The sequence below is a fragment of the Scyliorhinus torazame genome, chromosome 5 (assembly GCF_047496885.1).
Source record: "Scyliorhinus torazame isolate Kashiwa2021f chromosome 5, sScyTor2.1, whole genome shotgun sequence".
NCBI lineage: Eukaryota > Metazoa > Chordata > Chondrichthyes > Carcharhiniformes > Scyliorhinidae > Scyliorhinus > Scyliorhinus torazame.
In genome coordinates, this window is record NC_092711.1 from 152,761,538 (window position 1) to 152,777,553 (window position 16,016).

The 16,016-nt window shown below is 45.0% G+C and overlaps 1 protein-coding gene across 1 annotated transcript in view; it reads right to left on the minus strand.

Annotated features, from left to right (window-relative positions):
• LOC140422145 (uncharacterized) overlaps window positions 1-16,016 on the minus strand; it is a 52,286-nt gene that overhangs the window by 6,986 nt on the left and 29,284 nt on the right. Inside the window, 1 exon segment of the mRNA XM_072507145.1 lies at window positions 14,556-14,698. Coding sequence (XP_072363246.1) covers window positions 14,556-14,698 — 143 coding nt within the window.

The following is a 16,016-nucleotide window of genomic DNA, read 5'->3' on the forward strand; positions in this document are numbered from 1 at the left end:
CAATGTAAATACATAGACAAAGGCATTGGTGAAGCATACAGGAGTGCAGTACTACTCTGTAGAGAAAGGGAGGGGGGATGTATTAGGATCAAACATGTGTCTAAGACTGGGTGTCAAATGAAGGTTGTGTAGTATCTTCAACGGGGTCTCCTTCCTATTATTGCTGTTCAAAATTTCATCAGCCATAGTCCTATATGTTACCCTGTATCTCCACATCAATATTGACTGCTAAGTCCCATGACTAGGAGGATCTCAGCATTGAAATTCAGGATATGGAATTTTGAGCATCATAGAACTGGCTCATCAATTGTTTAGGCTCCACAGAATTCAGGGTTCTTTTCACTGGGGAAATTGAGGAATCAAGAGGCAAAGATGTCTTGTTACAGATAACGTCTCTAAGCTGTAAGTACTTAAAAAGGACAGTCTAGGGATGTCAAACTGTTGACAAAAGTATGCCAAAAGGATGAACATGTCTCCCAGCCTCAAAATGCCTCTATCCAGGTATCAAATCCATGGTCAATGGGACCGGGTGGGAAGTCTGGACTGCGGTGGACAGGAGAGACAGTGGAAGTCAACTTAGATTTCCCTTTGAATTGGCGGACCAACCTCCACGCTCCTGAGAGTATTAATAATAACAGGATTATCACACTTAGCAGAACCTGTCTTAATGTCACCAGAAAACAACAAGACCTGTAGAGGGAAAACTGACTGGTCTGCTTCTATATCGAGCCAGATGGATCTTGTGTCTATCCTAACCCAATCCCTTATGAACTTAGATGAGAGGCCAATTGATATAACCTGATATTCAGGAGACCCAACCCTCCCTTAGCTCCTGGTAATTGGAGCTGCACAAACTTGAGGCAAGGTTTTTTAAAATTCCAGATAAATGTACTAATCATTCCATTAATTTCCTTAATGACTCTGGTTGACAGCAGTACCGGCAGCATTTGCAGAGGGTACAACAATCTGGGCAACACATTCATTTTAATGAAGGTGATCCTCCCTCGCCATGAAATTGGAAGAGCCGATCACTGCAAGGTCCCACCTAATAGTCACCATCAGCTGTGGAAAGTTGGTCCCATATAGCTGTCTGAAAGAGGGGGGTCATTGACATTCCCAGATATTTAAATCCCAAGGGGGTGCCATCTGAAGGGGAAGTTAGCAAGAGGAGGGGGTTTACCCCTCCCCACTAATTAAGGGGCAATTTAGCGTGGCCAATTCACCTACCCTGCAATCTTTGGGTTATGCGGGTGAGACCCACACAGACACAGGGAGAATGTGCAAACTCCATTCCGGACAATGAACCAGAGCCGGGATCGAACCCAGGTCCTCAGCACCATGAGGCAGCAGTGCTAACCACAGCGCTGCTCATGTAAAATTGATAATATAACCAGAGACGTCACTAAATCTATCCACTACTCCAATAATGGCCGGGACTGAAACACTGGGGATCGACACAAACAGCAGCCCGTCATCTGCACACAGAGTGATCTTGTGCTGCCTCACCCCACCCCCCAGTCCCGATATCAGAGACTCCGATCTAATAGCTCCCGGCAAGGGTTCAATGACCAATGTAAACCACCAGGGGGACAGAGGGCAGCCCTGTCTAGTCCCTCTCTGAAGCTCAAAATTCAACGACCGTAAACCATTCTGGAGCACCGCTGCGGATGGTCTGTGATTTTTCACAAAAATTTAGAGGACCCAATTCTTTTTTTCCCAATTAACGGGCAATTTATTGTGGCCAATCCAGTTACCCTGCACATCTTTTTGATGAGACCCACACAGACACTGGGAGAATGTGCAAACTCCACACGGACAGTGACCTGGAGCCAGGATCGAACCCGGGACCTCAACACCATGAGGCAGGACTGCTAACCACTGCGCCACCATACCGCCAGTGTGTGCTGTTTCAACATCAAGATTGCCACCCTGAACTTTTGCATGGTTTATATGCCACAACATTTTGTCTCGACCTAAGTTTAAAAACACAAATGCCAAATCTTCAGAAAAAGTATTTTATGGGGAATCTTGTGTGATGCAAGTTCTTCACGCAGAATGTACAGCACAGAACCAGGCCATTCAGTCCCTGTCATTTATACTGTACACAGGGCTCCTCCCATTTTACTTCATCAAGCTTCAGCAACATTCGAACCGTTGTTACTGGAAAATCTTCCCCTTATAAACCCAGTCTGGTCCTCCCGCAGAATTGTCGGAAGGATGTCCTGCAGCCTTCTCGCCAAAACTTTAGATAGCAGTTTCAAGTCAACGTTCAAAAGAGAGATTGGGTGATGAGAGACCCACTTCTCTGGGTCCTTGCCCACCTTCAGAATCAAAGAGATATTAGCCTCACAAAGAGTCGGTGCAGCATCACAGAGTCAAAAGAGTGACAATACATATCTACCAACGGGTCCAACAACAAATCCTCAACCCCCCGATAAAACTCATACCCACAGACAACCGGTCCTGGAGCTTTACCCAGCTGCAGCTCCTTCATGGCTTTTGACACCTCTTCCCTGGAAAGGGGAGCATTGAGAGCGTCACACTGGCTTTCTGAGGCCTCCGGAAGCTTCAGGGAAGAGAATAAATGCTCCACGCCCACCGACACATCACGAGAATGTCAGCACACTCGGTCTCTGGTCAATAACACAGAGAATGTCGGCAGTCATTTTCACAGCCTCCGAAAGAGCCCCGGAGAGCGCGGGGTCGGGAGACTTCCTGAGGGTCAGGCCGCCATGTTGAAAAGGCGACTCCAGCCCCGCTGAATCTGCCTGTGCTCTTTTATCGACTAATTCCTTGATGTTCTTCAGCATAATCTGAGCAAACTCAATCCCAAAGTCTTCCAGGGACGTGATAACAAATATTAATTCAAGGATTCGGTAGATGAGTGCCGGGCATTCAAGATAAATGACGCATTATGGGCGAGTGGCACCATAACCTGCAGAAAAACAGCTACTCCGGCGCCCGCACCACGTGGTTTCCACCCCCCAATCCCGGGACAGATTTCGTTTTTAAAATTGTAAAGTAAATTATTTCATTTGCCTATTAAAGGGCAATTTAGCGTGGCCAATTCACCTAGCCTCACATCTTTGTGTTGTGGGGGTGAGACCCACGCAGACACGGAGAGAATGTGCAAACTCCACACAGTCAGTGACCCGGGACCGGGATCGATACCGGGTCCTCGGCACCGTGAGGCAGCAGTGCTAACCACTGCACCACTATGTCGCCCTCCACAGGACAGATTTCCGATTGACGAGGGAGTCGAGGGTTATGGGAAACCTGCAGGAAAATGGAAAGAAAGCGGAGATGAGGAGGGATTTCTTCACTCGAGGATCATAGATTATCATAGAATTTACAGTGCAGAAGGAGGCCATTCGGCCCATCGAGTCCGCACCGGCTCTTGGAAAGAGCACCCTACCCAAGGTCAACACCTCTACCCTATCCCTATAACCCAGCAACCCCACCCAACACTAAGGGCAATTTTGGACACTAAGGGCAATTTATCATGGCCAATCCACCTAACCTGCACATCTTTGGACTGTGGGAGGAAACCGGAGCACCCGGAGGAAACCCACGCACACACGGGGAGGATGTGCAGACTCCGCACAGACAGTGACGCAAGCCGGAATCGAACCTGGGGCCCTGGAACTGTGAAGCAATTGTGCTATCCACAATGCTACCGTGCTGCCCCGATGTGGTGAAGCTTTAGAATTCTCTACCCTAGAGGATTGTGGGGCCTCAGTCATCAAGTATTTTCAAGTCAGTGAATGATCGGTTTCTCAATATTGAAGATATCAAGTGAGATGGGGGTAGTGTGGGGGAATGGTACTGAGGTAGATCGGTAAATGGTCTCATTGAATGGTTGAGCAGGCTCGATGGGCCCAATGGCCAACTGCAGGTTGGATAAGTGAGTGAATCCCTTCCCTATTTGTTATAATGTCTACATCCAGGACAGGAAGCAGTGAGCAGGGATCTGTCAATCAGCCTGAATCAGCACCTTCAGGAGAATTGGGAGGGTGAATAGTAGATACAGCAGAGTGAGAATGGAGGGAGAGTGTGTGGGACAGGGATTTACAGCTTTAGGGGAATGAGAGAGGAAAAGTGTACTTTTGAAACTAGAATTATCTGTTCTGAGTTTCTGTCCTGTGCTGACAGTAATGTCTTTTGTAAATTGTTTTTACAGGATATTAGAAGAGGAGGAATTACAGACAGAAATCTCAAAGATCACGTTGGCTTCAGAAGATTTTAACCATCCGTGTGACTGGAAAAGCACCGAGAGAGAGAGAGAGACATACCCGAGTGAGAGTGTTCTAGAGCAGTGACTGTGGAAAGAGCTTTAACCAGTTACACAGTCTGTAAAAATATTGCACCTGCTGAGACACCAGCGAGTTCACGAGTGATGACAGGGGTTGGATTCTGCTGTTTTTGCTGTTGTTAATCACATCCAGGACTGAATCATGTTCATTCTGACACTTGGTGAAGTGGGAGGGTCGAAGGGTTTCTTTCTGCTGGACTGGCCGGTCTCACAACTTTGCTTCTAGTGGGCTGACAGGACTTTTATCCTGCAGAGTAAATAGTCCTACCTCCTCGGGTAGAATGAAAAGAAACACATTTGTCTCTGTTCCATTGAGTCTACAACACAGGGCCAGGCCAGTCGGCTCAATTGTCTCTCTGTATTTATGCCCCACATGAGCATACATCCAGCTCTCTTCATCTCCCCCATCAGCATATCCTTCTATTCCTTTCTCCCTCATGTATATATCTCGCTTCCCCTTCAATGTATTCAGGAGAGGCAGTGGCGTAGTGGCATCGTCCCTAGTATTCCAGAAGCCCTGTGTAATGTTCTGGGAGCCCGGTTCAAATCCCACAAGACAGATGGTGAAATTTCAATTAAATAAAAATCTGGAATTAAAAGTCTAAAGGTTAGACCATTGTTGATTGTCACATAAACCAGTGTGGTTCACCTTTAGGGCTGGAAATCTGCCGTCTTTGTCTACTTGGGCCTTGTGAAATGGCCTCAGTTCCAGGGCAATAAATGTTGGCCCAGCCAGCGACACCCACATCCCATGACTGAATTTTTAAAAATTCTGTTCACCTCAACCACTCGCTGTGGGAGTGAGTTCCACATTCTCACTCTCACTGGGTAAAGAGGTTTCTCATCAAATGCCTATTGGATTATTGAACCCCTTCATCATCTTAAAGACTTCCATCAGGTCACCCTTCAATCTTCTCTTTTCTAGAGAAAAGCAGCTCCAGCCTTTTCTGAGGGTGAAATGCCCTCAGTTCTGGTATTATTCTTGTCAATCTTTTTTGCACCTTCTCCAGTGCCTCTATTTCCTTTTTCTAAATGGAGATCACAAATGTTGACAGTGCTCCCAGTGTGCGGGCGGTGCTGATGGGGGTGGGAGGTGAGGAATATGCGGGAATAGTGATTTCGGACCACGCCCCGACTATTGAGATGTGAGAGTTCGTTCGGGATAGGCGCAGAGGTTGGGGTGGAGGCGGGATTCAGAGCTTTTGACCAACAAGGGAGTTCCGTGGGAAGGTAGCAATGGTGATTAAGAATTATGTTGCGCTTAGTCAGAATGGGGAGGTATTGGCAGCAACGCTTTGGGAGGCCCCGAAGGCGGTGGTCCGGGAGGAAATTATTTCGTCCAAGGCCCATAAGGATAAGATGTGAGGGAGGAGCATCGGCGACTGTTGGACCAGATAGTTGAGGAGGATAGGAGGTATTCTGTGGCCCCCACGATGGGGTTGTTGGCGGAAAGGAGGAGGTTACAAGGGCAGTTTGATCGGTTGACAATGGGAAGGGCGGTGGGTCAGCTGCAGAGGGAGTGGGGTGCAGAGTGGGGGAGGGGGGGGGGGGGGGAGAAGGTGAGTCGCACGCTGGCCCACCAACTGTGATGACTGACAGCGGTCAGGGAAATTCTTCAGGTGAAGCTGGAGTGGGGGGGAACATGGTGTCGGATCCGGAGAGTATAAATGAGGTGTTCCAGTCAGTTTTAGATGGGCTGGACTTCCTGGAGTTGGAGGAGGGGAAGAGGCAGGCACTGGATGAGCCGTTAGGACTAAAGGAGGTGATGGAGTGCATTGGCACGATGCAGTCAGGTAAGGCGGCGGGGCTGGATGGCTTTCCGGTGGAATTTTATAAGCCGTTCCCGACAGAGAAGGGGGGGGATTTCGGGCTATGGCGCAGGCGTCGTTTTCACTAATCTTGAAAAAGGGAAAGAATACATTGGACAGCGGGTCCTATAGACCCATCTCGCTGCTGCATACTGATGTGAAAGTCCTGGCAACGGTATTAGTGAGAAGGTTGGAGGGGTGTGTGCCGGAGGTGGTCTCCGAGGATCAGACTGGGTTTGTGAAGGGGAGGCAGCTCCCTCCTGCAATAGTAGGAGGTTGTTGAACATAATTATGACCCTGTTGGGGCGAGGAGGTGGAGGGGTGAGTGCCAGAGGTGAATGTACCAATGGACCAAGAGAAGGTCTTTGACTGGGTAGGGTGGAGGTATTTGTTTGAAATCCTGAGGAGGTTTGGGTTCGGGCCAAGGTTTGTGGCGTAGGTCGGTTGCTGTATGTGTCCCAAATGTGACCAAATTATCCTCTGACGTGAGATAATGGTCACTTTGGGGATAAAAGTAGAGGTTCCGAATGTTTTCCTTGCTGGCCAAGTACTGAAGACTCCCGAGGTCGAGTTCCAAGGAAATTACTGTCAATGTAGGAGCCAGACTCCCGAGGCTGAATTCTACAATAATTACTGTCAAAGAAGGAGCCAGAGAGGGTTACACTTCTACAGACTGATCACCCGCATGAAGTTGTAAAAGTCAATGTCTTAAAGTTGTTCAGTAAACCTTTTTCATTTAATAAACTTATTTTAAAATTTACTATCCAGAGAATTCTGCTTTTGTCTTAATTGGTTAAAGTCTTGTCTGAACCAAAGTGAATTTATTAAATGGTAAGTTGGGGGTGGCTGAAATCAATTAAGTTCCAGATAACAAGATCAGATAACAAATCTTCAATTTAAAAACATGCATTACTCTAGCGCCTTCCACACCCACAGAACGTCCCAAAGTGCTTTACAGCCAATGAAGTACTTTTGAAGTGTAGTCACTGTTGTAATGTAGGAAACACAGCAGCTAATTTACACACAGCAAGATCCCACACACAGCAATGTGATAATGAGCAAATGTTTTTAGTGATGCTCATTGAGGGATATTGAGGAGGTGACGATGGATACTGAGGAGGTGGCGATGGATACTGAGGAGGTGGCGATGGATATTGAGGAGGGTCTGATGGATATTTTGGAGGTGGTGATGGATCCTATGGAGGCTCCGTTTAAGAGCGCAGACTGATTCCCTCCTCAGTAACCAAATCGTGTTTGGTATTAAAATTGAAAAACGTTGTGAGCATTTGCTTAGGCAGCACAATGTATCGTTAGAAGATGCAATATGTTTGTGCCGAGTGAGTGAGCTTGCCGCGAGTCAGTCTGCAGATATACAGTCCCGGGAAAAAGGCGCGAAAGAAGACAACGTTGCTGACGCCATTACAGCTGTGGCGCAGTTTTAAAAATGACGCGCTGCAGCTAGCAGCCATTTTACAAATGACATAAGCAGCTTGGTGATGTGTGCTCGCTGTGGCCACGCCCACCAAGGAATAAAATGCCCAGCCATTGGCAAACTTATCATTACGCTTCACAGTGCCGTTCAAGTACAAAAAAGCCTCCAATTAATACACAAAACTTTTTTAACAAGGCCATGAAAATTCAAAGTATGCAAAACAAAGCAAAATGTTCTCATTTCGATGTTGAAGCACAACAATACGATTTAGAAGACACATTCTTTGTTGATGCAGTCAACAAGATTGATAATGCTGAAAAATGACAAAGCAGATATCATCTGTTCATATTAAGAAAGATTGGAACACATCATTGAAAGTAAATGGGTCCAAAATATTTTTCAAGTTGGATACTGGAGCTCATGCAAATTTGATCACTGTATCACACCCCTTTCCTCCAATTGAAGCTACTAAATGCCAATTGAGGGACTGCAGTGGCAACATCATCAGCACAAGAGGGTTGTGTTGTCTAACAGTAAGTAACAATGATATCCACCTGCCAGTGCGATTTGAAATAGTTGATGCCAATAAATCATCTCTACAAGGTGTTGATGCTAGGGGCTGGTTTAGCACAGTGGGCTGAACAGCTGGCTTGTAATCCAGAACAAGACCCAGCAGCGCGGGTTCAATTCCCGTACCAGCCTCCCCGAACAGGCGCCGGAATGTGGCGACTAGGGGCTTTTCACAGTAACTTCATTGAAGCCTACTTGTGACAATAAGCGATTATTATTATTATTAACAATGCCAAATCTTGTGAAAAGGATTCACAGCGCCAATCGATCTGTTAGTTCACAGCAAGATAACATACAGGACATCCTAGCTACGTTTCCAAATGTGTTCACTGGTTTGGGTATGTTACCGTTTACCTATAAAATACAGCTTAAAAAAAAATGCTACACCAGTAATACATCCTCCGAGAAGAGTACCAGCCCCTCTCAAAGAACGTCACAAGCAGGGACTTGACCGTATGCAGAAACTGAACATCATATAATCGAACCTACTGGTTGGGTTAGTTCCATGGTAAGCATATGAAGGCCTAATAGAGATCTACGAAGATGTATAGACCCAAAGGATCTGAACTGGAATATCAGGCGAGAGCACTATCCAATTCCTAAGTGCGAAGAGATTACACGTGAAAAGTTTTTTAAAAGTTAGATGCCTCAAAAGGATTTTGGCAACTACAACTTGATAAGTCCAGCAGAAAGCTCTGTACTTTTAATACGCTGTACAGAAGAAATTGTGTCAATCGCATGCCCTTTGGAATCATCTCTGCATCAGAATATTTCCATAGAGCAACGGAAACCATTACAGAAGGTATTGGTGGGGTACGGGTGTACGTCGATGATATTATCTGGTCTGCAACACCAGAAGAGCACAATTCCAGACTACTACAAATGCTAAGAAGCATTGATTTGTATGGATTGAAGCTCAAATCCAAGTGTCAATTTGGGATTTCCAAACTGGGTTTTTGGGAGATCCCATATCTAAGGATGGTGTACAACCGGACAGTGCTAAAGTTAAAGCTATACACAAAATGCCTGTTACGACAGATAAAAAAGCAGTCTTGAGAATGCTTGGAGTTGTCAACTTTCTTGGCAAATTTGTTCTGAACCATTCGTCTAGGACAACAGCGCGTCGACAATTGATCAAGAAATATTTTTCTTTTTCTTGGACTTCACAACATGAAACGGAAAAGTCCGACCTCAAACCCGCACTGACCTCAGCCCCACTTCTCACATTTTACGATCCGACAAAGTAGGCAAAGATCTCGACGGACGCGAGTCAAGTCAGGATGGGAGCTGTTCTTCTACAGAAGACTTCAAAATGATCTGTGGAGACCGGTAGCATATGCTTCTCGAGCCATGATGCCCACTGAACAATGCTGCGCACAGATTGAGGAAGAATGTCTTGGGTCTGGTGAAGGGTGTTGAAATATTTCCCTGTGTTTATGGTCTACCTACATTTGTGATCGAGACTGATCATAGGCCGCGTGTGTAAATAATTCACAAGAGTCTTAATGATATTCGCCCAGATTACAGAGAATCCTAATGAGACCAAGAAGATATGATTTTTGTCCAGTATATACTCCAGGAAAAGTTCTGATCCTTGCAGATACATTATCACGTGCTACTGAAATGAAGATAAGATTCCAGATCTTGTGCAGGTGATAGAAGCTCAAGCTGACATGCTAGCTGACACACTACATGTTTCTGATTGCAAATTAAGATTAATTAAAGAAGAAACTGCAAAGGATGAAGTTTTGCAGTGAATGATTCATCACATGACTGATGGATGGCCAAATGCAAGCCGTTCTTGCTTCAGAAATGTTAAAAATGGCCTTTCTGTGGTAAATTGAGTTTTCCTCAAACTGGATAGAATAGTCATTCCTACAAAGTTGAGAAGACAGATTCTTACCCAGATCCATGAAGGACACCAGGGTATTGAGGAATGTAAATGACGCGCGAGGCAATCCGTATATTGCCCTGGTATAAATTCAGACATTTAAAATTATGTTTCTGATTGTGACATTTGTCAAAGAAACTAGTCTGCTTAACAAAAAGATAAATTCCCAATGATGAATATTGTACAATTCAATGTTCTAAAGTGGGAATAGATGTTTTCTACTTTCAAGGCAAAGATTACCTCGTCATTATTGACTATTACTCAAATTATCCAGAAGTGATTAAACTTACAAACTCAAGTTCAAAATCAGTCATCAAGTCAACTAAAAGATGTTTTTTCTAGACACGGGATAACATTGATCGTCGAAAGGGACAATGGACCTTGTTTCGACAGTTGGGAATGGACCCGGTCCAATGGGAATGCTGAGAAAGGTGTAGGTATCGTGAAGAAATTGTTGAAGAAAGCATACGAGGCGAGACTAGATTTTGTGCTAGCTTTATTGAGTTATAGAGCTGCTCCTTTATCGACAGGTCTTTCGTCAGCGCAACCTCTTATGAACAGACTGCTGCATACAACATTGCCAACCTAACTGTACCAAATCTTGATGATAAATCAATTGTAAACAAGATGAGACAGCAGCAGCAAACTCAAAGCTTGTATTACAAGTCAGCCAAACAGCTGATTCCGCTAGTTCCAGGAGATTGTGGACGTGTACAAGATCCAACAGGTGGATCGTGTTTTAAGTCAGGCAGCTCCACATTCCTATCTTGCAAAAACATCTGAAGGTTCGATATTCAGGAGAAATCGTCGTGCATTGTTGAAGGTGAAGCAACCTCCAACTCCAATTCAACCTCAACAATTGTTTTCCAACAGTAGGTTTCCTGGACATTGGTTAAAACTCAGTACTTCATCATCTGATGCTCAACTTACTGATGCAAATATGAATCAAAAGAAGAAAAATTCTGACTCAATGACAGTTGGATTGAGAACATCAACAAGATGAATGAAGAAACCTGATCGTCTCAATTTATGAACTATAAAACACTGATTTAACTCGTATAACTTTTACTGGTGTTCATTACTGTACATTGCCATTACACTGCCTGTATGTAACTTTGAATGCAAGAATCAAATTTTTCAAAGAAAGGGGGCTATCACAATATGTGGATTTTATAAAGCACATAAAGGGTTAATGTAATGTTACTACTCTACTCACTAGATGGTGCCATAGAGCAACCATATAAATATCACTGGCCTCCTTGACTTCTGGGAGAGAGTGGAAGGGAACCAGACAGAGTAGGTGTGAGATAGTTTAACTGATAGAATAATTTAGTGTTGTAGAAGTGTAGTGTCATCTTGACTTGTCTAATTCCTTAGTAATATGTTCGAATCTAATTCAGTGTAGTGTAATAAATTAGCTTTGTTTGTTAAACGCTGCTTGCTGTTCTTTGTTAACACTACAACCTTCACCATCCTGAAGGACAAAAACAAAGAACACAACAATCTCTTACTCTGAGATGATGCTCTCTGGTCCTAGGCTCTCCCACAAGAGGAAACATCCTCTCAGTATCTATCGTGTCGAGCCCCCTGAGAATCCTGTCTCAATACGGTCGCCTCTCATCGTTCTAAACTCCAATTAGTACAGGCCCAACCTCTCCTCATCAGAAAATCCCTTCAAACCCTGGATCGAACTTGTGAGCATTCTCTGGACTGCCTCCAATGATAGTATATCTTTCCTTAGATGAAGGGACCAAAACTGCTCGCAGTATTTATGGTGTGGTCTAACTACTGCCTTGTATAGTTTTAGTAGAACATCCCTATTTTTATATTCCATTCCCTTTGAAATAAATGCCAACATTCAATGTATCTTGGCAATTACCTGCTGAACTTGCATGCCAACCTTGTGATTTATGCAGGAGGACCCCCAAATCCCTCTGTGCTGCAGTGTTCTGCCGTCTTTCTCCTACCAAAATGCATAACTTTACATTTTCCTACATCATCTTCCATCTGCCAAGCTTTTGGGCACTCACTTTAAAACAAAACTATTTTTATTGAAAGATTTTCATTTTATGACAGACAGACTTATCATCCACATACACCGACTGCGCAATTGTATCTGCCCAGAGAGAAAAAAACCACACAGGAGTAACAATAATAACAAAAACATAACACAGGATTCGCCATGGTAACAGAAACAAACATTTTGCATCGTTCTAGACACAGTGCGGTTAGGCTGTACATTTGTGCTCTACATCTTGCCGGTGTGGCCTATGTTAGTGCATCATTAGACCACAGAATTTACAGTGCAGAAGGAGGCCATTTGGTCCATCAAGTCTGCACCGGCCCTTGGAAAGAGCACCCTGCTTAAGCCCACACCTCCACCCTATCCTCATAACCCAGTAAACCCACCTAACCCTTTGGACACTAAGGGGCAATTTAGTATGGCTAATTCACCTAACCTGCACATCTTTGGACTGTGGAGGAAACCGGAGCACCCAAAGGAAACCCACGCAGACACGGGGAGAAAGTGAAAACTTCACACAGACCAGTCACCCGAGGCTGGAATTGGACCCGGGTCCCTGGAGCTGTGAGGCAGCAGTGCTAACCACTGTGTCACCGTGCGTGCCCAGCATGGTAACTTCATGGCTTGAGAACCGCCCCCCCCGTTGTCACCTGTGGGGGAGTGGATAGTCCCAGCGCTGTGAGGGTGGTGAGGCCTCACCAGGAGAACTTGCCCTTCTTTTGGGGGTGCTGCTCGTGGGCCCTGCACCCTGTTGTATTATATATTTCCCCAGTGTTTTGGGTGCTGCCCCCCCCGCCCTATACCTGCACGTTTACTCTCAGCGACTGATGCATGAGGACACCAAAGTCTCACTGAGTCTCCACCTCTTTCAATTAACACCCATTGAAATAATAATCTGCCTTCCTATTTTTCTACCAAAGTGGCTAACCTAACATTTATCCAGGTTATACTGAAACTACCATTCATATGCCCACTCACTCAGCCTGTCTAAATCCTGCTGAATAATCTCTGCATCCTCCTCACAGATCATCTTCTCCCAACTTTGCATCATCTGCAAACTTATTTCCCTTGTCCAAATCATTAATATATAATGTGAACAGTTGGGGTTCCAGCACAGTACCTGTGGCACTTCACTAGTCACTGCCTGCCAATCGGAAAAAAACATTCATTCCAACTTTTTGCTTCCTGCCAGCGAACCGGCTTTCTATCCATCTCAAGACACTACCCGTAATCCTATGCCCTTTGATTTAGCAATCTGCTGTGTGAGACCCCTTGACATCCGTCTGCACAGCGAATGCATCCATTTTATTTCAAATGCTCTGAGCATTCAAGTACAAAACCTTGGGTGGCACAGTGGTTAGCCCTGCTGCCTCACGGCGCTGAGGACCCGGGTTCGATCCCAGCCCTGGGTCAGCGTCCGTGTGGAGTTTGCACATTCTCCTTTGTCTACGTGGGTTTCACCCCCACAACCCAAAGATGTGCAGGTTAGGTGGATTAACCACGCTAAATTCCCCTTTAATTGAAAAAAATAATTGGGTACCCTAAATTTATGGGGAAAAAAGGATAGTACTTTTAACATTCCTTGACCGGTCCTTACTATTTATTACAATGTCGTTACCTGATACAGGCCCTTGGTTTCTCTGCTTTTTTATTCTCTTTGCAGTATTTTTCTTGTGTTTCTGATTCCCCCTGCTCTTAATCCTGACATAGGTTCCCACCCCCTGACTCCTCCTCCTGATTCTGTAAAACTTCTATACATACGCTCAAAAGAATCATGAATTTAAAGTCCCATTTCTTATGAACATATTTATTTTAGATCTACCTGTGTTAGGAAAAACACTATTTATTATCCAGGATAAAATAAGTGTCCGTCATCAGCTTTTGTGGATCATTTCAGTGGAAATGTTCTCTCCCAGGCTCAAAGAGCATCAGCCCACTGGAAGCAAAGTTGTGAGACCGGCCAGTCCAGCAGGAAGAAACCCTCCGACCCTCCCACTTCACCAAGTGTCAGAATGAACATGGTTCAGTCCTGGATGTGATTAACAGCACCAATAACAGCAGAATCCAACCTGTCATCGCTTGTGAACTCGCTGGTGTCTTAGCAGACTTGATAAGTGAGTGAATCCCTTCCCACACTCAGAACAGATGAACGGCCTCTCCCCGGTGTGAACTCGCTGATGTGCCAGCAGGTTGGATAGATCACTGAATCCCTTCTCACACCCAGAGCAACAGAATGGCCTCTCTCCAGTGTGAATTCTCTTGTGTGTTAGCAGGTTGGATAACTGAATGAATCCCTTTCCACACTCGGAGCAGGTGAATGGCCTCTCCCCAGTGTGAACCTGTCGGTGCTTCCGCAGATTGGATAACTGAGTGAATCTCTTCCTACACTCTGGACAGGGGAACGGTCTCTCCCCAGTGTGAACTCGCTGGTGTGTTAGCAGGGTGGATGAATCACTGAATCCCTTCCCACATTCAGAGCAGATGAATGACCTTTCCCTGGTGTGAACCCGCTGGTGCACCAATAGGTTGGATGAATTAGTGAATCCCTTTCCACACTCTGAGCAGGTGAACGGCTTCTCTCCAGTGTGAACTCGCTGATGAGTCTGCAGGTGAGATAACTGAGTGAATCCCTTCCCACAAACAGAGCAAGTGAACGGCCTCTCTCCGGTGTGACCACGTCGATGAGTTTCCAGTGCAGATGGGGTACAAAATCCCTTCCCACAGTCCCCACATGTCCACGGTTTCCCCATGGCGTGGGTGTCCTTGTTTATCTCCACGTTGAACGATCAATTGAAGCCTCGTCTTTACAGTGAACAAAGGTGCAATCTCTCCCTGCTGGGAACGTTGTGATTTTTTCAGACTGGATAACTGGTTAAAGCTCTTTCCACAGTCAGTGCACTGGAACACTCCCACTCAGGTGTGTGCGTCTCAGTGCTTTTCCAGTCACACAAAAATTCACCCTTGAGATTCAGATCCTGATGAATTGAGTGAATGCCATATCTTGACATTTGGTTTGAGATTTCTGTCTGTAAATCGTCCTCTTCGAACATCCTGTAAAAGGTGTTTTCAAAAGTCATCACTGTCAGTACAGGACAGAAATTCAGAACAGACCATTTTATATTTGATTCAGTTGTTTCCCCATTTTGACTGTAATCCTCCCCATGCACCCTCACTTCCCCCGCTCCTTCTGTCACCATTGTTTACTCCTGATAATTCTTATAACATTAGAACATGAGAAACTGGAACAGCAGGAGGCCATTCAGCCCCTCAAGTCTATTATGCCACTTCATCAGATAACGGCTGATCTTCACATCCCTGCGCTCACCCCAAGTCCGTTCATTCCTAAAATATCCAAAATTCCTCTATTCTCTGTCTTGAACAAACTCAGTGACTGAACATCCACAACACTCTGAATTTATTTATCCTTCTTAAGATATCGGCATCACTGGCATGGCCAATATTTGAATAGACGTGATAAATTCGACTTTAAATAGCTGATACAACAAAAACAGGTTTCACAAAATCACAAACATTTCTCCTGTCAGTTACAGAATGGATTGCTTCGGTGACTCAATGACTCTGTGTCTGGAAATATAAAATGTAGCGACAATACAATGTTACACAACTAGAAATAATAAATGTACTTTATTACAGAACCATAAATAATATATCTAATCTGCATAATATAACAATACTGGACATTTCTCTGTCTGATATTAATTTACTGTCAGCCATCTCCGGGGGAAACCAGCCCTTTAATTGTGAACATCAGGAAAGAGACCATCCTTTTAGCCAGACAAATAAATGTGTGAAGCTGAGGGAGCAAAGGATGTCAATGTCTTTAAGGGAGAGAGACCAAGCTTTCCAGTGTCTGCACCCTCCCTGGATTCACTTCCTTTCCCTTCAGTTGCTGCAAGTGACTAATTGAAGGTCAGAATGAGAAAATAAATGGAAAGGGGGAGAAAATAAAGTGTTTTACT